At 40.9% G+C, this 26,915-nt stretch overlaps 1 protein-coding gene across 1 annotated transcript in view; it reads right to left on the bottom strand.

Moving 5' to 3' along the window:
* megf6 (multiple EGF like domains 6) overlaps window positions 1–26,915 on the bottom strand; it is a 120,577-nt gene that overhangs the window by 45,994 nt on the left and 47,668 nt on the right. Inside the window, exons 6-14 of the mRNA XM_037546521.1 lie at window positions 21,265–21,387; window positions 17,170–17,295; window positions 13,882–14,004; window positions 12,756–12,878; window positions 11,622–11,759; window positions 11,290–11,412; window positions 8,310–8,432; window positions 5,949–6,188; window positions 4,110–4,241 (exon numbers count right to left, since the gene is read on the bottom strand). Of these exons, the coding sequence (XP_037402418.1) occupies window positions 4,110–4,241; window positions 5,949–6,188; window positions 8,310–8,432; window positions 11,290–11,412; window positions 11,622–11,759; window positions 12,756–12,878; window positions 13,882–14,004; window positions 17,170–17,295; window positions 21,265–21,387 (1,251 nt within the window). The remainder of the gene's footprint in view (window positions 1–4,109; window positions 4,242–5,948; window positions 6,189–8,309; window positions 8,433–11,289; window positions 11,413–11,621; window positions 11,760–12,755; window positions 12,879–13,881; window positions 14,005–17,169; window positions 17,296–21,264; window positions 21,388–26,915) is intronic.

Here is a 26,915-nt window from a genome sequence, read left to right as displayed (position 1 = left end):
GCAAAATGCTAATCTTATATTTGCGATATATTTTTTTTCTCGTCACCATTAAAGACCCTAATTTGACTCCATATTTATTCTGGGCGGCTCCAGGGTTCCAAACATGCTCAAACAATAAAAACAAAACCCAGGCTGCCGTAATTATTCCGTTACATTCAATAAGCTTGACAGTCAAGATGCACACTGGACTCCTGATGATGTGCCACAGCTTGCGAGACCCTTTAATTCCCAGCTGTTCTTAGGTTATAGCAGTGGGTAGTAAAGCTTGGGCTTTATTGGACAGACCTTTGCCATATAAGGTGCAGTCCAAATAAGTTCTACTTCTCCACATTGCTAGTTCGCTAGTTAGCAGGCTCTTGGTTGCGTTCATTATCGAGAATGAATGAGAACGTGTGAGCTCGCTAGCTGGGCCACATGGTCGAGTGTAGCCCGTGCTCTGAGACACTACTGCCCACAGACAAGAGTGCAGTTGTTTAATTGTTAATACACTGTCAGGAGAGAAAGTACTGTATCCTACATTTTGTCCTTTCAAGGTACATACAGTATGATGTAACTCAGACCGTATATAGTATTTAAATTTCTGAGGCCAGGAGGAAACACTAAACGTGAAGAGAGCGGGATGTACAGTACGTGAGACCTGACATGGCAGATAACCGTGGTGATCTTAAACATAGCAGACGTCAGCCCTCCTGTGTCCTCCTGTGTGCATGCCTGGGTATGTTTGTATTGTATCAGAATTGACTGACCCATACTGGCCATACATCTCAACACCAGAACACCATCTGGACCTCGTAAATCGTCTCCAATTCCGCATTCCACGCGCCACACTTCAAACGGATTAGTCCGCAAACCGCTAATGCACGAAGGCACCATTTCATGGCCCCCCAAAGAGTAAGGCAAAGCAATATGGTCACCGCTAATCGGCCCCAGAGCCGTGTGTGTGTGTGTGTGTGTGTGTGTGTGTGTGGCGAATGGACCATTCTACTAAATTCATTTCATAGAATCATCATGCTCATTGGTTTTGGACTCACTGCTAGTAATATTCTTTATTTTAGGGTAAAGTTTTTGTTAATTAGAAAATTGTCCAATCAGGATTGTCTTCCCCATAGTATCTAGGCAGATACAGCCAAGGAGCTGGAATGAAGGCCTAACAAGTCAGATTAGCAATCAATATGTTTAGAAAAAACCTAAAACAGTGAACATCATCTGACCTGAAGGAGAACTGCCTTCATGAGTTTTGAGAACTTCTGGCCCTATTCTAGCTAATCTTCTGATTAATGGTTTGCATTCGGTGAATCATGGTTGGACTTAAACTGTAATCAACGTAGACATTCAGGAGAAGGGACCATGTGTACTGCTCTAAGACAAAGAGAATTACTAATGGAGGGACCCTCAGTATTGGTATACTGGGAGCTAATGAGCAGTGGGGGACAGTAACTGAGTAACTGAGTAAATGTAATGAGTTTCTGTACTTTAGTATTTTTGGTGTCTCTGTACTGAAGTTTCTCCGTTCTGGACTTTTTCCTTTCACTCCACTACATTTCAGAGTCTAATATCCGACTTTTTCCTCCTACATTTTGAGAAATCTGTCGTTCCTTTTGGTTTCTGTGTGTATAAAAACGTCACATGTCAAAACGAAAGAAGCGCAAAGCCAGAGCGCCAATCAGGGCCCAGCGGTCACTTTGTTTAGAGCTGGTTTTGACCTGTTGGTCATACCGACCCAGTGCAGCACGCGGTTCAACGTCAGCGCAGCAGCGTAAAACTTTGGGAGAGTCTGTTCAACATAAATGATGAACTAACCTAACTTTGTGTAAATAGAGCTCAATATAGAAATATGTCCACATATGCAGTCGAGACTGACGCGGCTTTTTTCTGAATTTCTACAAACACCATTTCATTTTATAGTAAATGAGTTTGGGCTGGTTTATGTTTATGAACAGACGCCTACAGATCAACATAGTAAAGGAGCTCATCTGTGATCCTGAGTTTAAAGCCAGTTTTTATTCAACTTAAACTTGGAACTAAGTTGTAAATAAATCTGAAACTGAAACTTTGCTTGTGTGTAAAAAGTGATTTCAGAGCCACTCGGTTCTCCCTGATGGAAACTGTTTACCTTCAGTGTTTTGTGCTTCTGATCATTTTAATAGACGTCAGCGTCACTAATTAATGACCTTCTATTAAAAGACTGGTTTACCAAGAGAGACGCTGGAGGACTTTCACCTGAAATGAGTTCATGAAGCCAGTCTGGTTATAAAAATGATAACAGGACATCAGAGCCAGAATTACTCTTTTAGTACTTTTACTTTATACTTAAGTACATTTGAAGGCAAATACTTTAGTACTTTTACTCAAGTGGAGGTCTAAAGGGAGGAACTTCTACTTTTACTGGAGAAATATTTTACCTTGGGTGTCTCGACTTTAACTCGAGTACAGGGTTTGTGTACTTCGTCCACCTCTGCTACTGAGTGAAGTGAAGGCCAGTTTGAGGTCCATTACAACCAGTTTGAAGTATTCACAGTGGCATGTACCATTCAGAAAGCACCAGTGGATTTGCCTCTCACTGTGCAGCTGTAACAGCTACTATCACGAGTAAAATCACCAGTGTTAAATTAACACCATTTAAGGACTGTTAAACTACATTGTAGGGCTGTCCTGTTGTATAAGAGGGACGTCTAGCTGATGGTTGGTTCGCTTAGCATTCGTTTTGGTAGTCTGTTTAAATGCCAGTGCTCTTGGCCTCAATTTGATGGTGCAATATGGGCTAGTAATGCTGAACAGTGCACTGCCTGGGCCTACTAGTTTCTGTTGCCCCCTTTACACCTGGCATTTGCATGTGTCCTGGATGATGAGACCATAAGTGGACACCGATAAGTACAAGTATGAGCAAGGTTAAATAAATCCTGGAGACACGCGGTCATCTGATCACACAAACCACCTTCTAAAGAGGTCAAGGAAGCATATGACCAGTATGAACCCTAAAGCAGTCCTTCAGTAAACCGTGAGACTTGACAGCTATGCAGGTTAGTTGTTTAGGATATTAAGGCTTCTTGTAATATGCCTGATAAGCCAATAGACCAATTTTCACCTTATTCCCTGTAAATGTAGTAGCATTCAAGGCCAGTGGAATGCATTGGTAAAAAAAATGTTTGTCCATCCATCCATCCATCCATCCATTTTCTAAGCCACTTCTCCGTCAGGGTCGCGGGGGGGGGGGGGGGGGGGGGGGGGGTAAAAATTTTTGTATTCATGCATTATGCATAATGAACATGCATAATGAAGTGTGCTTTTGCGAATGATGCACAGTACAGGAGAGTCAATCAGTACATGGGTCATTCACTTAGGCACGGTAGCAAAAACAGCCAGCATTCTAGAGGTTGAAAAATGGTAAAAATAAAATGTAAAAATGAATTGTGACCATTTTTGGTATCTAAAATTACACTGGTGTTATAAGTCGACCTCAAGGGAGGAATAAAATCCAAGAAAAATGTAGGATTCGGGACCTTTAGTGATATAAATACAGTTTCTGATGGCATTTTTACTGTGTAGCAGTGCGCCAGCATGCCTGGAGAACTGCCTTAAAACTGCTTCTGCTACATATCAGATTTTAAAGGCCCCATATCGTGGAAAACTGACTGTTCCTCACGTAAAAAAAATAAATACAACAGTGTCCATTCACTCCCCAGTCCGTGCAGCCCATATATGGAAGCTAACCTGCAAAAACTGCCCGTTTTGAAATTCTCATTTATAAGATGTCATTTATTCAGCCTATAGAGTGTTTCCTGGACTTCTTTCTGAACAAGGCACAAAACAGGGCGGCCAATCAGAATACAGCTCATATAACAGTCTTAAAGACTGTTACAATAACAAAAACAGCCTGTTTAACTGTAAAGGGTTTAGAGAGGTTATGCAAAAATGATTTAACACTGTTTGGAGTACATAAACCCACAAATGTCATAAGTGGACTTCAGTAAAAAAACATATAAGCTTATAAGAATGTCGTTAAGTAGAATTCTTCAACATACAACCGTGCCAGACAGGTGAGGTGGACAGATGAGAAAAAACAGGCCATAGAGCTGAGATCAGTGAGCAGAGTATGTAATGTGACTCACTCTGGTTACAGGTGAACCCTGTCCAGCCTGTCGTACACACACAGCCATCTCTCTTCTCTCCACAAGCACCACCATTAGCACAGTCCTCACAGGTAACACTGCAGTCCTCACCGAACGAGCCTGTCACACACACTGATACATACGCACATATACATGATCACAGATTTGCAGCAAATACAGCAAAGGTCCACGTACAAGATACAAGTGCAAATACTAATAATATTAATAAGAAAAGCAAGACATAAGAAAAAATACATTATACATGATAAGTTCATCTAAAAATGTTCAAACCATTTCAATTAAAAACAAAAGTCAGTTAAAGTATTTTGTGATGACCTGTTTACATTTTCTAGCATAAGATCTTGAAATGGAATTTCAATGCTTTTCAAAATATCTGCATACTTAAATCTTTTATATGAAAACTAATTCAGAGTGGTTTGAGAGGAGGTACTCCATTGTTCTCAGTAGAGGTGAAGGGAACCAGACATCTGGTGTTTAACTGCTCTAAAAGCTCGATCACTGAAAGCCATAACACAGAATACCTCCAAGTACTCTGCCAGGTGATTGAACCGTTGTGTAGTGATGAGTGTTCACAGAGATTTTGGCCAAAAGTGCATTTTTAAACTCCATTTGTGGCGGAGAGGTACAAAAACAATAGTAGCTGACAAAGTCAGTCTAATAAGATTTTATTTTAAGCATTTTTGACCATTTCTGTTCCTGTTGTCATGAAATTTTAAATAACAGTTGATGTTCACAAATTTATAAAAAAAGGCCAACAGTGATGATACATCCACACAATGTGTGTGCTAATAGTAAAAGACCTAATAATTCCTGAGAACATTGCTAATATTGTGGTAATATGCTTAATAGAGAGGTGTTTCTTTATCAAATTAAAACTGGAACCAAAAGAGTTAGGATCTTGAGACACCCAGCAGAAAAATGTCCAGTCTGTTTTTTTTCCACAGTGGTATCTAGGTAGATACAGCTAAGCAAGCTCTCCCATTGGTTAGGTCCTCAGGAGCCGAACCGAAGGCCTTAGACGATAGACTATGTACCCACATACAGAGTATATCACGTTTTGTATTCCAGTGGGTGGGACCAGTTGCATGAGAAAAGATGTCACTGTTGGGCTTCTGAGAGTCCTAGATACATGCCAATACCAGTGCTAAGTTTCAGTTTTAAGTTTTAGCTTTTTACTGAAAGAGTCACTGTAAAACTGCTAAAGGTGAATTACATGATAACGGCTGTGTTTGAAATAGCATACTGTATATATACTGTATACTGCACGCTACTCTGCATCAGTAGTACACAGCATAGCATCCAATGTGTGAAAATAGCTGTGTGGCGTACTGTAGTGAGAGGGCGTGACTAGACTGCCAACATCAGGGACTGAGACAGTCCCATTTCAGACCTATTTCAAACCTGCCCCTTTTTCCTCAGCCCTGCAATCACTGCTAAGAGTTATAAATGGAAGCTTTCCAACTCTTTAGGCACATGTGTGGATATATTGTCCAAAGCCACAAAAAAATCTCTGGATCTCAGCTTTGTACTCATCTGGGTGGTAAAGCTGACTGGTTTCCACAGACACCTGTTTTCTTACGTTTGCTAAATGGTGAGTCAAATCATTGTAGTTGGTAACATGAGCTTGTCTGACTGAGTAATAAACAGTGTGACAAAAACAAAAATGAGAGGACTGTTTGTCTGAGACCACCTTTAGTAAGTTACTGTTATAACCATATGTGCACAAATGTAGCTTAGTGCTAACATACCATTAGAAATCCCTTATGGGCACTTGCAGAAATCAGCACAATCGTAGCATTTTTTACTTATATTTCTTACTGATTCTGCTGATCACAGTGAGTTCTTCTCTCTGCTCCTGGTTGCGTGTGTGTTCTGAGTAGGATGTATGCGTGTCTTCACTGTCATAAGGAGAATGTAAAGCAGCAGTGTATTGCAGGAGCTGTGGCGCTCTTCGGAATAAAAGATCAGGAAGACGAAGGATTTCCAGCTCCTCTTCTCCCCCCTCTTTCTCCTGCTCCTCCTCTTCTTCTTCTGCATCAGAATCCCCTGCATAGAGAGCTGCAAAACACATATAGACAGAGAGGACGGATGATCTTCACAACCTTAAAGACATTTAAATCTAACGGCTTAAAAGGTTGAATTATCTGTGATGAGCTGATTTCCAAAGGGTAGATACATCACTCTCTGCGAGAACTCTATGTAGACCTTCCTCACAGGCACTGTGTCGTCATGTCCGGCTCTAAATAGTAACCTTACTGAACTTCTACCTGCACCATTTCACAGTGCGGCAATGAAGGGTCGCTGGTTTTCAGCCTCCCTCAAAAATCTTTCCTTTAGCCAAGTCTCAGTTTGGCCAACAGAACAGTTACCATGTCTGGTAGTTCCCCTCCAACATGGATGAAAAGCTGGTTTGACTTGCCCAAGTTGAAAAAATTTGAAAAATGCAGCCTACTCTGTCTTCCACTGCGCTCGCCTGCCTGCCCCCACAAAGCCCATTGGGGTACTCGTCTATTTCTGAAGGTTGTTAAGCAAACCTTAGTCATAACAATGTAGAGGAAGGAACATATTGCTGTCGTCAGAAGAAAACCTCGTATCTCCACTTTTGGAGATTTTCAGTTCTTGACATCATTTGATAATACTCATGGTCCTATATATTGTGTGTAAATTTCATGATGAATGGACCAAAAGTAATGACCCAAAATGACTTGGAAAAATGTCTGGTTCCATTGACTTACATTAAAAGTAAAGTACGTTTTTTTTCCTGCTACTGTAAAGTTCTCATTTTGGAGATACAAGGTTTTCTTCCAACAACAGCGATATGCAAGTGAATTCATGTGAAATGTGAGCAAAGCTGTCCTGTCATTGGCTCTCTGGTTCTGTTTTACCCTCTTTTTTGATTGGTGACATCAGGAAAAGTGAGCAGTACAATATTTCTTGTTGAACATTTATCAGTTTGATTGAGTGCAAGCTCAGGTTAGCCTGTTTGGTTGAACTACTGGTGCATTTACAAATCATCTCAGCCATTGTTTATTACGCGACCGAAAGTTATTCGGGCTATTGAGAGAGTCAGTGCAAACTGCAAGATACTAGGTAAAATGTTGCAACATATGAGGTAAAGTATTTGTGTTTCACAAGCTTCAAATGTCTGTGTTTAATCCACAGCAGCGTTGCTGTTGGAGCTCTAGCAAGAATTAGTATTGTTGTAAAAGTGGGCTTTTTTCTCATTTTTTGACGAGTTCTGATATTAAGGCCGTAAATAAAGGCTAAGCTTTAGATGTCATTAGTTCTAAAGAGTTTTAAATAGTTCTATATTTTATTTGATGGCTTCCCTTTTATTCTAAAATGCAGAATGTAGTACACATTAAGCTAAAGCCAAACTGTTGACTGTCACTGTAATTCATGCATTCAGAAAACTGCCTTCTTTATTTATTACATGATTGAACACAAAGTATTATTCATGTGATCACATTCTCTAGCATATTACTTCGCTCCTAAATTAGTCTTCTCCAATCTGCAGCACTTAATCCAGTAGATCAGTGAAAAATCAAGTTTGTAGAACTGTCCTGTCATCTCAAATCTAACCAGTTAGCTAAGACATGTTTCGTGTCTGAAGGAATGGAAATGTATGATCCAAAAATTAGCATTGTGCAAACTGCAAGACTGAATCATCACACACCTCTAACTGCAGTGTCCTAAAGTGAAATTACACCAATTTTTCAGAATTTCTGCATAATTAAATGGTTAAGATGTAAACAACGTCATTAAGAGTGGTTTGGTCTGTTCTAGTGAAATTGTTCATAGTGGAGGTGATAGGAACCAGACATCTGAAGAGTTTTATGCTTCTAGAAGCTCACAGAAAGTTTTACATTTTATTATTGTGTATTATATATGTTTATTATTGTTATGATCTATAAAATGAGTGAAAAGTCAAATTCAGCCGTCAAGAGTTGCAACTCGTACTTTATTCCATTTTTGTAGATGATGTTAAACTAAAGAAAAAAGTACTCAATAATTATCTTGCCCTTAGCTGTATGTGGAACAATTACCAACACTTAGGTTTATATACAAACTGAAGCTGTCTAATATCTAATTATGTTCCCTTGAAACCAAATCTTGATAAATGACAAAACAGCAGTGCTGCATTGCTGGACTGTGTAGTGAGTGAAGTGCAGTACTCACGGAGACATGTCTGCTGATCATAGTCCAGCCGGAAGCCCTCCCTACAAAAACACTCGTACGATCCTGGCATGTTCACACAGTAGTGATTACACCCCGACGTCTCCAACACACACTCGTTGACGTCTAAGGAGAGAAATATTGTGATATCAGTTAGACACAATCAGATACTGTCAGACTGTACAGGAACAAATGAACCCATTAATGCCATGTTTACAGCGGAATATTCCATGTTCATGCTGTCATGATCATGAAATTTCAGATCTTGAAATTTTAGTTTTCATAAAAATTTAATAAATTAACAATTTGTCTTTTCTTGTTCACTGTTTGCAACTATTACAATACAAATAGCCAACACTAGCTGTACTGTCCAGTCAATGCAGAGCACACTCATAACATGCCTACAGTTACACAGAACTATGGAAAGACTCCAGGAAAGCTACATGTTCTTCTTGAGTGAAAATGTGAGAAAAGACCATTACTAAAACATTAATTCTGTCAGCATGCACGCTAAAATGATAAAAAATGATCTACATCTTCTTCTTTCGGCTGCTCCCTTTAGGGGTCGCCACAGCGGATCATCTGCCTCCATCTTGTCCTATCCACTGCCTCCTCTCCTTTCACACCAACCATCTCCATGTCCACCTTCACTACATCCATAAACCTTCTCTGAGGTCTACCTCTTCTCCTTCTACCCGGCAGCTCCATCTCCAACATTCTTTGCCCAGTATATCCACTATTCCTCCTCAACACATGTCCAAACCATCTCAACCTGGCCTCTCTGGCTTTATCTCCAAACTGCTCCACCTTCACCGTCCCTCTGATCTGCTCATTTCTAATCTTGTCCATCCTGGTCACTCCCAGCGAAAATCTCAGCATCTTCATCTCCGCCACCTCCAGCTCAGCCTCCTGTCTTTTAGACAGAGCCACAGTCTCCAAACCAAACATCATAGCAGGACGCACTGCTGTCTTGTAGACCTTCCCTTTCACTCTTGCTGCTATCCTTCTGTCACACATCAGCCCTGACACCCATCTCCACCCACTCCATCCTGCCTGCACCCTCTTCTTCATCTCTTTTCTACACTGTCCATTGCTCTGGATGGTTGACCCAAGATATTTGAAGTCATCCACCTTTATGACCTCTACTCCTTGCATCTTCACCTTTCCACCTGCCTCCCTTTCATTCACACACATATGATCTACATAACTAACAAAAAAAAATTGCGCAGTGCTGCACTCTAATGCAATTTGTCGCTGTCCAAAAATAAACAAATAAAATTATTCTCCGATTTTGACTTTGCAACAGCTGCCCTTTACACTATGGGGAAATTTCATGATGAACGGACCAATAGAAATGCTCTAAAATCACATAGAATAAGACGGAGAAGGAGAGAAGGCTTTCCTTTATTTACACATATTTCTTTCAACCCAAATTTTGTTTCTTAATAATATGTGCATAATATGACTGAAATCTAACAACTGTGGAAAATGACTGCAGTCAGTTTAAATAACTGTGGTCATCTCAAATTAGGCAGTTGCATAATAAATGTGACCGACCTATTCGATGCTTTTGAATGGTGTGGTGGTTACAGGTGAGCAGTCCATGGAACCTTCTGAGAAAAGGTCCAGTTGAAAAGTCAGCATGTGTTTCAACCAGTTCTTAGGATAAAATGGCGTTATGCAGCAAGTAAAGTTTGGTAGAAGGACCATATCTAAATCTTCTCCTCTTTCTAATCTAACATCCTGTGAATTTCCATTTCTATCTTCTGTACCGTTATCACCATGGCAACCCTTACATGGCTGCCCACCACTGGCTGTCGCATTCTGTCGCTGCTATGAGGCACAAAATAATATATAGAATTTTTTTTTCAACACCAACATGTAAACACTGCATAAGACTAAATGAGTGTCTGGACATAGTGTCCCTCATATAAAAATGCATTAAAAATGCAGAATTGACCACTTTTAATGACATACAAGCAAGCAAGCAAACCCTAAATCATGCAGATGTTTTGGAGCCACTAAAACAACAGCATTCTGCGGTTGGTGAACCAAGTGAGAGGAGTTTAAGTTTAACCATTGATTGCACTGCTCCCTCTACTAGCCAAACTTTAGTGTTAAGACGACAAGATTAAGAGACCCTTATTAGTCCCCCAACAGGGAAATTCCACCTCCGCATTTAACCCGCCCATGGAGTGAAACACCACATACACTCTAGTGAGCACACACACACTAGGGGGCAGTGAGCACACTTGCCCGGAGCGGTGGGCAGCCCAATCCACAGCGCCCAGGGAGCAGTTGGGGGTTAGGTGTCTTGCTCAAGGACACCTCAGTCATGGGCTCTGGGGATCAAACCGGCGACCTTCCGGTCACGAGGCTGGTTCCCTGACCTCCAGCCCACGACTGCCCCAACGACTACAAAAAGAATAAAATGTGAAATAAACAAAACATCTTTAAACGCTGTACTACTGCAGTGAACGGGATGCTTCTGCACTAGCTATGTTTTTATATTGTTCGTTTTTTAGGTGGTGTCAGTATAAAACAAAAAGCAGTGTAATAAAACAGAACATGGAATATTTGTAGCATTTGTTCATAACAATATGTATGTAAAATAAACACATCCACTTATACACTGAATTGGCAAGGGCACAAACATGTTTGTATTATTATTCATATCAGTTATTTTCTATTTTTCTTCTTATATGAATTCTTATTCTTACCGCTACCAGACATGAGTTTGATCGTACAGATAGGCCGAAGGTGAAACTGATGAATAACAAAACTGTCGGTGAAATTTGCACATGCTCATTTTGTGATCAGATAGGATTTCACAGCAAGCCAGTTTTTTAGGAACTCTTATGGCTGCTCGGTTATCAAAATTTGTCAGCAAGCTAGTGTAGAAATTTTTAGTGTATATATATAGTATAGTATATATAGAAAAATGGCTGTTGACCTCACTATCCCCATCACAGAGCCCACTCACCATCACATGCGCAGCCGTCAGGGCTGAGTGTATATCCTGGCTTACAGCTACACTCGTATCCTCCTGGGTAATTCTTGCAGTACTGGTGACAGCAGGCCTCCTCCCCCTCACACTCATCACTGTCTACAACATATATCAACATACATTTATATATATATTAAAGAAAACCCTGGAAGTCAGTGACTAGTAATAAAAATTCCTCCATATTTCCAAAGTGCTCCATACAGTAGTGTTTTATAGAAATGGCACAGCATGAAGATTGTTGCTATGTGCTTGAGCATTTCTTTGCACCACCTGAACAACTGTAGCCCAAGCATGGTCAAGGTCCATACCTATACATGTCCTGAGATCGTAGGCGAGCTGGTAACCGTGGTTACAGGAGCAGACAGGGCCACTGGTGGTGTGTTCACAGTGGTGGGAACAGCCACCATTATTCTTTTCACAGCCATTCACAATCTCCATCTCAATGCCTGTGCAGAGAGAAAAGTTGCATGTATATGAATTAAAAAGTTTTCTTTAAGTTTCTTGTCCAACAATATTCAGTTACGTTGCTAAATGATTTACTGCAAAATTGCAACATAAATGCAACATAAAATATAAAGAATGTGTATGATCTGAATTCATACCTTCTAAGTAATGGCCTAAGTAATATTGAATTCTCTGTGGTAAGTGAATGTTCACCACCCTTAGCCTGGGACTTACATACTACAATCCCCACAGAAGTGGTAGCGGAAATTAACATTATTGTAATGCACTCAGACTATTTATGAATTGAAGACATCTGCATTAAACACTGCTACAAAATAGTGTGTCCAGCTGTGGAAAGTTCATGAATTTACTACTTCAATGTAGCATTAAAAATTTTATTTCAAAATTGCCTCAAACTATACAAGTGTGTGTGTGTGTATGTATATATATATATATATATATATATATATATCAGTTACACCCTCGTTGAGGTAGTTTAAAAGTTCCCATAAATGTTTTGAAAAACTGTTTTGATTATTTTTGAAGGGGATATCTGCTTCTCTGGAGTTTGTTGTGGCTAGCTCTAACTGTTGTTTATATGCTTCAAAATAGAGAGTTTCCTGAACATTAAAAAGTGCAATGTGGTGTCCCACAAGGCTCTGTTTTAGGGCCTTTTACTTATAGCCCCTAGATTAGATAATCCATAGTTTCACGGTACTAAAATTGTCTTAATGGAAAATCTCAAGAAACGTCTGTCAGTTTGCTGGGAAAATGGAAAGATATTGCTAAAGAAAGTTTCCAGTTTCCTTCTTTTCAATGAGGTACGTGAGTGCCGATAACTCCACTTTGTGGAATCTTCAGCCTGCTGGTGAGTTTGTGAGTAACACCACAAGTCAGATAAGATGCCTTCCATCTAAAAAGCCCGAAAACCTAAAACAAGGTGTGTGTGTGTGTGTGAGTGTGTGTGAGTGTGTGTGAGTGTGTGTGTGTGTACTCACGGTAGCACTGTTTCCCATCCACCCCCAGCTCAAATCCAGGGTTACACACACACTTAAAGGAGCCCAGCATGTTCACACAGCCATGAGCACACCTGGCTTGTCCGGTCACACACTCATCAACATCTGAGGAGACAAAGACACACACAGCATTAGAACACCTGCACCCGTCACCCTATCAGGGCACAGAAAATAAACACATGTCATTTGAAGAGGTTGAGATTCAGTGAAGCATGAGTTCAGGTACCGGATCACGGTCACAGACACTCAGTCTCACTTTCTTTTTCTCACAGCCACCCACACATATGGCAGGGTTAGTTTGCCTTGGTATGCACTGTGTTTGGGTGTCCAGACCTAACAGAGGTGAAGACCCCTATGTGAGGTCAGCTGGGGGTGTGTTGTAAAGCTCTTAAACGAGACACAAACAAGAAGAGAAATTCTGTCCAAAGTATAGATCTCAAAATTTCTAACACGCCCACAGTTGTGCTCACAAGTAGGGGAGATGTTTGCCTGTAGCTTGAATTTCAACTAAACGTTACATTAGGGCTGCAATAAATGTAATCATTAAATATATATATAAAAAATGGAAAAGCCTTTTGATCAGCCAACACATTTACTTCTTTCATGAACTCATGCACTTCCATGTGAACTGATAGCACACCAGGCCCAGGTTGCTAGGCTCTTGAAGTTTGAGGTGACAATCAACTGAAACTCCAGATGCAGTCAAAATACATACATATATTATATTTACTGTATTTCCTAGATCTGCATTTTTACTGATTAGGTGTTTATGAATGAAACAATCTTTTATTAAACTAATTGCTTTATAAGGGAAGTCTTATTGTAAAATGCTTTTTATGCTCAAATATGCTTTGCATATTTAAATCGACCTGACAAACGTTGACCCGAGGTGCCCAAACCAGCAGGTATCCAGGGGGTTATTCCACAAAGTAGGATTTCTTGGGCAGCCAAAAAACAAGCCTGTCTAACAGGAGAAGAGCTAAAGAACATTCCTATTGGACAACCCTCGATTCATTTATCCAGCCTGAAGAGAAATCCTTCTTAAATCCTGTACTATCATGTTTTATTAGTGAGTGTGTGTCCAGGTGTGTTGTGTGTGTGCGTTTACCATCACAGCTCTGGCGGTCTGTGGCCAGTGTGTATCCGCTTCTGCAGCTGCATTCTATGACTTTATTCTCACTGCTGCACAGCTGAGCACATCCACCATTACCCTCCAAACAAGGGTCCTTCACTTTACACACAGTCAACACAAAACGATTCACCTTTAGGCCAGAAACTAACTTCATGCAGGTATGCAAACACAGCACAAGCACTTGTTTATCACTGTTCATTTTTTTGCTGCTGCAAAGATGATTTGTTGCACATTATTTTGACCATAACACATGATGTCAGTGTGTACATGCAGATGTTTGTTCACTAGAGATGACACCAGTCTGATGGCAGGTATCATTATCGGGCCAATATCAGCAGAAATGAGCTCACACTCACATTGTGTGATGTAATGTTGTGAGCTATGTATATCCTCCTGCAGGTAGCAGGGTAGTAGAGTAGTATGTGAGTAGTTTGAGTATGGTAGCCTACTTTAGGTTCTCTTTACTTTAGTAAGGTGCTCATTTTAAAGCATAGTAGTTTTTAAAGGAGAAATTGCACTAGTGTGTGTGTGTGTGTGTGTGTGTGTGTATGTATGTATGTATAATATACAGTGGGGAGAACAAGTATTTGATACACTGCTGATTTTTCAGGTTTTCCCACTTGCAAAGCACGTAGAAGACTGTAATTTTTATCATAGGTACTCTTCAACTGTGAGTGATGGAATCTAAAACAAAAATCCAGGAAAATACATTGTATGATTTTTAAATAATTAATTTCCAATTTATTGTGTGAAATAAGTATTTGATACACCAGAAAAAGAAACTTAATATTTGGTGCAGAAACCTTTGTTTGCAATTACAGAGATGAGACGTTTCCTGTAGTTCTTGACAAGGTTTGCACACACTGCAGCAGGGATTTTGGCCCACTCCTCCATACAGATCTCCTCCAGAGCCTTCAGGTTTCGTGGCTGTCGCTGGGCCACACGGACTTTAAGCTCCCTCCAAAGATTTTCTATTGGATTCAGGTCTGGAGACTGGCTAGGCCACTCCAGGACCTTAAGATGTTTCCTACGGAGCCACTCTTTAGTTGCCCTGGCTGTGTGTTTTGGGTCGTTATCATGCTGGAAGACCCAGCCACGACCCATCTTCAGTGCTCTTACTGAGGGAAGGAGGTTGTTGGCCAAAATCTCACGATACATGGCCCCATCCATCCTTCCCACAATACGGTGCAGTCGTCCTGTCCCCTTTGCAGAAAAGCATCCCCAAAGAATGATGTTTCCACCGCCATGCTTCACGGTTGGGATGGTGTTCTTGGGGTTGTACTCATCATTCTTCTTCCTCCAAACATGACGAGTGGAGTTTAAACCAAAAAGTTCTATTTTTGTCTCATCAGACCACATGACCTTCTCCCATTCCTCCTCTGGATCATTCAGATGGTCATTTGCAAACTTCAGACGGGCTTTGACATGCGTTGGCTTGAGGAAGGGCACCTTGCGTGCACTGCAGGATTTTAATCCTTGACGGCGTAGAGTGTTACTGATTGTTTTCTTTGAGACTGTGGTCCCAGCTCTATTCAGGTCATTGACCAGGTCCTGCCGTGTAGTTCTGGGCTCATTCCTCACCTTCCTCAAGATCATTGATGCTCCACGAGGTGAGATCTTGCATGGCGCCCCAGACCGAGGGAGATTTTCTGTTATTTTGCATTTCTTCCATTTTCTAATAATTGCACCAACAGTTGTTGCCTTCTCACCAAGCTGCTTGCCTATTGTCCTGTAGCCCATCCCAGCCTTGTGCAGGTCTGCAATTTTATCCCTGATGTCCTTACACAGCTCTCTGGTCTTGGGCATTGTGGAGATGCTGGAGTCTGACTGATTGAGTGTGTGGTCTTTTATACAGGTAACGAGTTCAAACAGGTGCAGTTAATACAGGTAATGAGTGGAGAACAGGAGGGCTTCTTAAAGAAGAAGTAACATGTCTGTGAGAGCCAAAATTCTTACTGGTTGATAGATGATCAAATACTTATTTCACACAATAAAATGGAAATTAATTATTTAAAAATCATACAATGTATTTTTCTGGATTTTTGTTTTAGATTCCATCACTCACAGTTGAAGAGTACCTATGATAAAAATTACAGTCTTCTACATGCTTTGCAAGTGGGAAACCTGAAAAATCAGCAGTGTATCAAATACTTGTTCTCCCCACTGTATATATATATATAAAGCTAATACTCAAGGTTTCCATATCAGCAAGGGTCTTGGAAAAGGTGTTGTACCTTCTCTAGGGTTCACATTAAAGGGGAACTCACTGATTTTGCCAAATTACTTAATCATTGAACTAGTTAGATGTAAGCAAAATCATTCAGAGTGGTCTAAATTGTTCTCTGATGCAGTTCTGGGAACCTGCCACTGTTATGTTTCAATATCACCATTTTATCTGTTATCCAAAATGACCAGTGAACTTATATAATGTATACAATATATGTATTGCAAGGTTTAATATGTCATGCTGACAATGGTAAAATAATGCTAAATTTTAAAAAATAGACTTTTTGGGTACAAGATTGAACGGCGGTGTGTTCTCACCCACTCCCCAATATAAATTCACCCAACGTAACACGGCATAATTGAGATTCTGTGATATTATTTTTAAGTAATGCAGTTGCACTGATAAATGCTTGTTGTACTGTCCATCGCCAGTTGGGTGAAAAGCTGCTGTACAGGGTTGCTTAGTGTTGTTCTGAATGAGTGCGCCAGCGGACCTGATTTGTGATTTGTCAAAGGGAATGTGAATTTGAGGGGGAACTGAATGGGATGCAACACGGATGTTAACCGTGTTGAATAGCTGTAGCTACAGGCTAGTAACTACAAAAGCATGTTAGCTTGGGTGCATTGATCTCGGTCGAGAATGCAGTTTTGAAAAGAACCACAGAAATAATCCTAGAGTAACAGTTTATATAAAACATCAAATTTGACCAAAACCTTATGACCAAAACAATGTGTCAGCTACAAAGCAGTGCATTCATTACCATTCTTTGTAATAAGTTAATGGGGATGTAGCCATTAGAGCCATTAGAGCCATTAGAGCCATTAAATGCTTTGGACGTCTGGTTCCTGGTACCAGAGAGCGAACAATTCTGACTTTGTAAATTTCTCTAGAAGGGTACCTCATCACACCGAGCCACTCTGAACGATTTTGGTGGACTCCCCCTTTAAAGACATTTATGAAGTGAAAGCAGCCTGTGTGTGTGTGTGTGTGTGTGTGTGTGTGTGTGTGTGTGTGTGTGTGTGTGTGTGTGTACTTACATTTACAGTGCCTGCCATCACTCTTGAGCTGGTAGTCACGCCGACACTCACACTTGTAGTGATCGTTCCCCATGTCCACACACGTGTGCTCACAACCACCATTCTTCACCAGACAAGAGTTCACAGCTACACACAGTTAACATTCAAGGAAACAATGAGTGTTACATTAAATATCCAGCAAAGCTGAATTAAAAAACATGGCTTGATTTCTTCTCATTTTTCTGTGCATGGCATAATATTCTAATGAGCATGTGTGATTGACATCCCTGAGTCCAACAATCCTAGTCTGCTACGACACTCAAGCAGAATCAAACACAACAATGAGAGCAAGGAGACATGAATGAAATAGCTTCTACTGAGCGAACAAATGAATGACCGATTGGACATTTCAGCGAACAAACGGATAAATGAATGGGTGAATAGAGTGGCGGAGGAACAGATGAACATATAGAAGGACAGATGGGTAAACAAACAGACGCCAACAGAGAGCCTTGTGATTGGTGAGGGTACCAATCTACTACCCCAAATTAGGACTGCCCAGTTCACCGCCCAGAAAGAGGAGAATATTGGAGACATTAGGTGTTTAGCGCTATTGGAAAGTTATCCTCAGGACATGTTTTGTACCTGTACATCGTGCGCCCACAAGAGCGAGATTATCTTCTCAGAAAGAAAACACTGATCTTGGGCTTTGATATACAACCAGCAGTGCTGCATTGATGTCTGAATAAGGGCGTATACTGTGCCTATACTCTATATCGGTTGCATTTTCTGCTTTTCATGATCCAAATAATCCCAAACAGGCTAATGATGTTGAGGCCTGGACTCTGGGGTGGACAGTCTTGTTCTGAGAACACCAGCAGCTTCTCTGCAAATGTTCTTCTTTCCTGTCTATTTACTGACATTGACAGCTTTCAGACTCTCAGCGCTGAGTGGTCATCTCACAGTGGAAGGATGGACGGAAACACCTGTGGATGATTTCAGATCTGAAGTGGCTTGATGTTCTCCTCTCTCTCAGAGATCAAAGCTTTAAGTGCTGTTTATCTGATGGGGGCAGTTTTGGTGGTCAACCCAGGACTGTTTGATTCTTAGGAGTACAATTTTCTCTATAACATTTAATCATTTTGGAAACTCCTACTTTCCTTTGACTTTCCTCTTTCTTATGCAAATGGTGTATCTTGTATCTAATCTATCTCTAAATTTGGCCCCATTGGAAACTATTTCTAAGTTCCAACAAATCTAATCAAACTAAATACTGTGATGCCTATAAGGAAATTCTTGAAATATCTTGATGTTATATTTTCACCATATTGTCCACCTCTATAATAGAGCATAATGGCACAAAGAACAATGCAGAGCTCAGAGAACACTGGGCACATATTAATGGGCCTGACATTTGTGCTTTCAAATCAAACCCCCAAAAAACAGGCACCAACATGTATCTCACTGTCTGCTCGATTATGGCAAAAGTCAAGATTATTTTGATTAATTAATCAATTGAGTTAAATAACTAATTAATTAATTAATTCTTTCAGGGAGGGGCGAAAGCACAGTGCTGTATAGGAAAAGGGTGCACTGGATTTATAACACACAATAAAACCAGAGCATCATTGTGAAACAGAATGTGGCACAATCATCATTTTATCTGAAATATCTTGTCTTCATTGTTGTTGGAAGTCAAAATCGTAATTGAAAGTGAAATTCAATTTACCGTTCATCTAATCTGTTGGTGGTGTTCGGTAAATAACTCATTTTAGAGGTGGGTGTATGATAATATACATTATGCATATGCACCACAACACTTTTGACAACCAGACAAGCAAACACAATCTTATTCACAAATGGGTAGCTTGAGCGCATGTGTGCCAGAAACATTTGTCAGGAATATGATATAATATCTTCTAATGGTAAAGCCATATTTTTGAATAAGAGCTGTGTTTTTAAGTAAGGAAAAAGGAAGTCTTGTTGCAGAAGATAAACATACCGATTTGGATCACATACACAAAGATTTCTGGAAAGGACCGTGGAGTTCTCTCTCTCTCCATCCCTTATTCTCTAAGTGTCTGATTGATGGCATGTCTGTGGGAATGGCTTCGAGCTGCTGTCTCACGCTGATGACATCGCCAGACATGTCTCAGAGCGATCATACGACCAAACTGTGGAAAAGCCCGCTTGAGGGTGATGAGCTAAACAGCTCTAAAGCAGCTGGTTCTAAAGCAAGTCTTTTCTACAGTACAGCCTTTCTAGTAATTTAAAAATATGCTGTTGGTACCATAAAATTCAGAACCAGATTCCAAAGTAGTTACATTGCTGTTTGCTGAATGAAGCTTCATACATCGAGCATCACATTTTTTTGGAAACTGAACCCAGTATTGATACAAGGCGTGTCTCATTTAATGCAGAAGACGTCATCCACAACGGGTGCAGCGATTAGCAACCCCTCACAGCTATTAATGAGTCTGTTACCTCAACAGAGCCTTCCTACACCTGATAGGTCTACTGAAGAGCTTCATGGTATTGCTGGGGAGTGCCAGCTTTACTCAAAGCAACAGGTTGTGTTGCCCTGAGGACAGCTTTAGTTGCCTCTCCTAGATAGGTTGGGGCTTACAGAGAGAGGATACATACTCACAGGCTTTGTTTTGAGACCTCTTCTGCTTTTGACTGTCTGTTCGTTGAAGGGGAACTTTTATATGGGGGTTGGGGGCAATATCACTCCAGCTCTAGCCCTTGTATTGGTCAGTGGGCTGATGGTGACAGTGAAGGAGAGAGGGACAAGGGTGCAAGATGCCCCTGCCAAAGAGGCCACACGTCTAAGGCAAAGCACCGCTACTCTAGTGCCCCTTCCCACTACTAAAAGTGCCAACGATCTAGTCTCTGTAATTGGCCAAGAATGGCAAAGGCCTGACTGCAAGGCCTGAGTCAGAAGACGTCTCCACCACTCCATCCACACCAAAGGATGTCTCCACCGCTCCATCCACACCAAAGGATGTCTCCACTGCTCCTTCTGCACCAAAGGACATTTCCACAGCCCTGTGTGCACCAAAGGACATGTCTGTATCCCCATCTGCACCAAAGGATGACTCTGCAGACATGAGGAGAAGGGTCTGGCTGCAGACATGCACTCTATTGGGACCTGTCTGCACTGAAGGACAACTTCGCAGATCCATCTGCATCAAAAGACATTTCTATAGCCCTGTCTATGCCAAAGGATGTCATTTACTGAACATCTAAAAAAATTGTTAAAAAAGTCTTAGATTATTTTAAAGCTTTTAGGGAGGGGTGAAAGCGCACTGGCGTAAAGGAAAGGGGTGCACTGGATTTATATCACAAACTTTAAAAAAAACGAGAGAATGCGGCACAATAATAGTTTTATCTCAAGTACCTATTCTTCATAGTTCACACTGAAGGATGTCTCTGCAGCTTTGTCTACACCAAAGAATGCCTCTGTAGCCTTATTTGCACCAGAGAACATCACTGTAGCTTTGTCTGCACCGGAGGATGTCTCTGTATCCGCATCTGCACTGAAGGACAACTTTGCAGATCCGTCTGCAGCAAAGGACGACTCCATCTGCACTAAAGGACAATTCTCTGGCCCTGTCTATACCAAAGGTCATTTCTGCAGCTTTGTCTGGACCAAAGAACGAGACCATAGCCCTTTGTGCCCTGTCTGCACCGAAGGACATCTCTGTAGCCCATCTTCACTGAAGGACATCTTTGCAGCCCTGTTGGTGCCAAAAGCTTTCCCTCCAGTCCTGTCAGCAACTGCTCTTTTCCCATCTTAGTGGGCTACTTGGCTGGCTCCCTAGTTCCATGCTCCAATGTCTGTCCTCGTGTGCTGTTCCTGTGCTGGCCCCTTTGAACTGCTCCATAGATGGCTCATATGTACCACTTGGTTTGTCTACGTTTTACTGCATGCAATTCGAAGTCATTTCCAATGCATGCGCTGTAGTTTTCTGTTGTTATTTGTGTTTTGACCCTTGCTCTGTTTTGTTGGTTTTGAATTATGGACCCTGCCTGCCTACCTGCCTCCTGACACTTGTTTACTGTATGTACCCTACATGCATGTGCTACATGCTCGTATATGTGAGATGGTCTTACCTATGCATGTGCGAGCATCAGCATGCATGCGAAATCCTGCACTGCACTCACAGTAATATGACCCCAGTGTGTTCACACACTTCTGCTGACAGCCGCCATTCAGCTCCACACACTCATCTACATCTGCAGGGACACACGCAAAGACATGTTCATGCATAAAAGCAACAAGACACACACAGTGACCAACACAGCAATGTATCTGCATGAAACCTTGTACAGTTCCTGTGAAATTACTAAGAGGGCTCCGTGTAAACATAAGCTGATGCGTTAACGGGAACGCTATCGTATGATTCTTGTGGCATGCTCCTTCACTGAAGTGGCAAAAACTGTAATACCTTGTTTTTTTGTTCGTTTGTTTGACGAATATAAAGCTCATATTCGACACACTGAACAGAAGAGAATGCGATTACAGTCAAACACCTCTCGCTGTTAACGGACTCAAACTCATTTAAAAGTGTTAGGCTTGTTTACGCACCACACACCTCACCATTACCTCACAGCATTGCTTTGTGATGGCACGTTTAAGACCTCATTACATTCTTTGCAAAGTATCATCAAAGTGTATGAAGTCATGGTTGTTTTGAAACAAAGTGGATGGTCATAATCAAAATTGGAGAAAGTAGATGGAATCTGGCCAGACTTTCGATTCAGAACACATCCGTGCATGTTTACAGTTTTGAAGGTTCATGCCAGAAGTTTCGGAATACCGGCATTCTGGAACCTCCATTTGGAATGTTTCACAGTTTGATATGGAACAGGCTTCCATGTCTTCTTGTGAGGGAATGGTGCCCAGACAGTACCTGGCCATTCCTGTAGGGTAATTAAGATTTAGAGAACATCTGTTAAACACATCCTCACCGGATCTGCTTCCACTGTGCGCGTGTGTGTGCGTGTGTGTGTGTGTGTGTGTGTGTGTGCGTGTGTGTGTGTGTGTGTGTGTGTGTGTGTGTGTGTGTGTGTACATGCCTGAAATGAGTTCCATCTTCATTTAAAATGCTGATGAATCAAAATGCTTAAAAAGGGCTCAAAGCATCACTGCATTACAGGATTGTTCTGATATATTGGCAAGGTTTCTTCTTTGTTTACATGCTGTAAATATTCAGTCACTTAATTGTGGTTTTATTGTGACTTTGACTTGTCATATTTGAAAATCAACTCCAGAGGGATACTAAACAACATAATATGGATAAAATTAGTCTTCCTGATCCATACAAACTCCCACACAAAGAGTGGAATAGTGATTTGGATATGCTACTTCCTCTTCCATTCCCTCTTTCCTAGCTGGTGTTTAGCTTAAGTGCCTGTACTTTTGAGGAACTATCAAGTTACTGAAAGTCCATGTACAGTTTACAAGCGGAAAACATCTGGTCAGGGACAACAGATGAAAATGTTTGTGTAATTCTGGCTCATGTACATTTCTCTTGATGCTGCTTATTAATGAGTCAGAGTTGTTCACAGTGGTGTTGGTAGGAACCAGACGTTCACCTTTAAAAGCTTTTTCACAGACAGTTATTGCATTAAATGATTATGGATACGCCAGTCTGGTGTCAGAGACACTGTTCTACAGTAATTAGGTAATAGTTTTGGCCTAAAATCTATTTTAATTTTAATCATGGTGGAGGGATACATGAAGGGCGCACTAAGGTAAACTGGTTTCAAAGAAAACAATTTTTTCAGAATTAACACTAATTTACCATCATCAACATTACGTATAAAGACCCAGGAGACACGCGTAGGTTCACTGGTGGTTTTGGATGGTAAATAAAACGGCTATATTTGTCTTATAGACATTGTGACCCCTGGTTCCTATCACCACCACTGTAAAGAAAGCTGTGCATGAAAAGTGCTCTGTAAAGAGTTTCTATACAAACGAACCATTTCACATCAAAACTACTCCTTTAATACCGGTAATGACTTTATTTATATCCAGACCACTGAATTTTCCCAATATTTTGAAAAAAAAAGGTTGAATTCCCCTTTAACAGATTTAACTCAGTTACTGGCACATTTAACTCAGTTACTGGCACATTTAACTCAGTTACTGGCACATTTAACTCAGTTACGGGCACATTTAACTCGGTTACTGGCACATTTAACTCAGTTACTGGCACATTTAACTCAGTTACTGGCACATTTAACTCAGTTACGGGCACATTTAACTCAGTTACTGGCACATTTAACTCAGTTACTGGCACATTTAACTCAGTTACTGGCACATTTAACTCAGTTACTGGCACATTTAACTCAGTTACGGGCACATTTAACTCGGTTACTGGCACATTTAACTCGGTTACTGGCACATTTAACTCAGTTACTGGCACATTTAACTCAGTTACTGGCACATTTAACTCAGTTACGGGCACATTTAACTCGGTTACTGGCACATTTAACTCAGCTACTGGCACATTTAACTCGGTTACTGGCACATTTAACTCGGTTACTGGCACATTTAACTCGGTTACTGGCACATTTAACTCGGTTACTGGCACATTTAACTCGGTTACTGGCACATTTAACTCGGTTACTGGCACATTTAACTCGGTTACTGGCACATTTAACTCAGGTACTGGCACATTTAACTCAGTTACTGGCACATTTAACTCAGTAACTGGCACATTTAAATCAGGTACTGGCACATTTAACTCAGTTACTGGCACATTTAACTCAGTTACGGGCACATTTAACTCAGCTACTGGCACATTTAACTCGGTTACTGGCACATTTAACTCGGTTACTGGCACATTTAACTCGGTTACTGGCACATTTAACTCAGTTACTGGCACATTTAACTCGGTTACTGGCACATTTAACTCGGTTACTGGCACATTTAACTCGGTTACTGGCACATTTAACTCGGTTACTGGCACATTTAACTCAGTTACGGGCACATTTAACTCAGTTACTGGCACATTTAACTCAGTTACTGGCACATTTAACTCGGTTACTGGCACATTTAACTCGGTTACTGGCACATTTAACTCAGTTACTGGCACATTTAACTCAGTTACTGGCACATTTAACTCAGTTACGGGCATATTTAACTCAGCTACTGGCACATTTAACTCAGTTACTGGCACATTTAACTCGGTTACTGGCACATTTAACTCGGTTACTGGCACATTTAACTCGGTTACTGGCACATTTAACTCGGTTACTGGCACATTTAACTCAGGTACTGGCACATTTAACTCAGTTACGGGCACATTTAACTCAGTTACTGGCACATTTAACTCAGTTACTGGCACATTTAAATCAGGTACTGGCACATTTAACTCAGTTACGGGCACATTTAACTCAGTTACTGGCACATTTAACTCAGTTACTGGCACATTTAACTCAGTTACTGGCACATTTAACTCAGTTACTGGCACATTTAACTCGGTTACTGGCACATTTAACTCGGTTACTGGCACATTTAAATCAGGTACTGGCACATTTAACTCAGTTACTGGCACATTTAACTCAGTTACTGGCACATTTAACTCAGTTACTGGCACATTTAACTCAGGTACTGGCACATTTAACTCGGTTACTGGCACATTTAACTCAGTTACTGGCACATTTAACTCAGTTACTGGCACATTTAACTCAGTTACTGGCACATTTAACTCAGTTACTGGCACATTTAACTCAGTTACTGGCATATTTAACTCAGTTACTGGCACATTTAACTCAGTTACTGGCACATTTAACTCAGTTACTGGCACATTTAACTCAGTTACTGGCACATTTAACTCGGTTACTGGCACATTTAACTCGGTTACTGTCACATTTAACTCGGTTACTGGCACATTTAACTCGGTTACGGGCACATTTAACTCGGTTACTGGCACATTTAACTCGGTTACTGGCACATTTAAATCAGGTACTGGCACATTTAACTCAGTTACTGGCACATTTAACTCAGTTACTGGCACATTTAACTCAGTTACTGGCACATTTAACTCAGGTACTGGCACATTTAACTCAGGTACTGGCATATTTAACTCAGTTACTGGCACATTTAACTCAGTTACTGGCACATTTAACTCAGTTACTGGCACATTTAACTCAGTTACGGGCACATTTAACTCAGCTACGGGCACATTTAACTCAGTTACTGGCACATTTAACTCAGTTACTGGCACATTTAACTCGGTTACTGGCACATTTAACTCGGTTACTGGCACATTTAAATCAGGTACTGGCACATTTAACTCAGTTACTGGCACATTTAACTCAGTTACTGGCACATTTAACTCAGGTACTGGCACATTTAACTCAGTTACTGGCACATTTAACTCAGGTACTGGCATATTTAACTCAGTTACTGGCACATTTAACTCAGTTACTGGCACATTTAACTCAGTTACGGGCACATTTAACTCGGTTACGGGCACATTTAACTCAGTTACTGGCACATTTAACTCAGTTACTGGCACATTTAACTCAGTTACGGGCACATTTAACTCAGTTACTGGCACATTTAACTCAGTTACTGGCACATTTAACTCAGTTACTGGCACATTTAACTCAGTTACTGGCACATTTAACTCAGTTACGGGCACATTTAACTCGGTTACTGGCACATTTAACTCGGTTACTGGCACATTTAACTCGGTTACTGGCACATTTAACTCAGTTACTGGCACATTTAACTCAGTTACGGGCACATTTAACTCGGTTACTGGCACATTTAACTCAGCTACTGGCACATTTAACTCGGTTACTGGCACATTTAACTCGGTTACTGGCACATTTAACTCGGTTACTGGCACATTTAACTCGGTTACTGGCACATTTAACTCGGTTACTGGCACATTTAACTCGGTTACTGGCACATTTAACTCGGTTACTGGCACATTTAACTCAGGTACTGGCACATTTAACTCAGTTACTGGCACATTTAACTCAGTAACTGGCACATTTAAATCAGGTACTGGCACATTTAACTCAGTTACTGGCACATTTAACTCAGTTACGGGCACATTTAACTCAGCTACTGGCACATTTAACTCGGTTACTGGCACATTTAACTCGGTTACTGGCACATTTAACTCGGTTACTGGCACATTTAACTCGGTTACTGGCACATTTAACTCGGTTACTGGCACATTTAACTCGGTTACTGGCACATTTAACTCGGTTACTGGCACATTTAACTCGGTTACTGGCACATTTAACTCAGTTACTGGCACATTTAACTCAGTTACTGGCACATTTAACTCAGTTACTGGCACATTTAACTCGGTTACTGGCACATTTAACTCGGTTACTGGCACATTTAACTCAGTTACTGGCACATTTAACTCAGTTACTGGCACATTTAACTCAGTTACTGGCACATTTAACTCAGCTTACTGGCACATTTAACTCAGTTACTGGCACATTTAACTCGGTTACTGGCACATTTAACTCAGGTTACTGGCACATTTAACTCGGTTACTGGCACATTTAACTCGGTTACTGGCACATTTAACTCAGGTTACTGGCACATTTAACTCAGTTACTGGCACATTTAACTCAGTTACTGGCACATTTAACTCAGGTTACTGGCACATTTAAATCAGGTACTGGCACATTTAACTCAGTTACGGGCACATTTAACTCAGTTACTGGCACATTTAACTCAGTTACTGGCACATTTAACTCAGTTACTGGCACATTTAACT

This window comes from Pygocentrus nattereri, chromosome 17, assembly GCF_015220715.1.
Source record: "Pygocentrus nattereri isolate fPygNat1 chromosome 17, fPygNat1.pri, whole genome shotgun sequence".
In the NCBI taxonomy this organism is placed as follows: domain Eukaryota; kingdom Metazoa; phylum Chordata; class Actinopteri; order Characiformes; family Serrasalmidae; genus Pygocentrus; species Pygocentrus nattereri.
The sequence above is the reverse complement of the archived record's forward strand: the minus strand, read 5'-3'. Positions and strand labels throughout refer to the sequence as shown.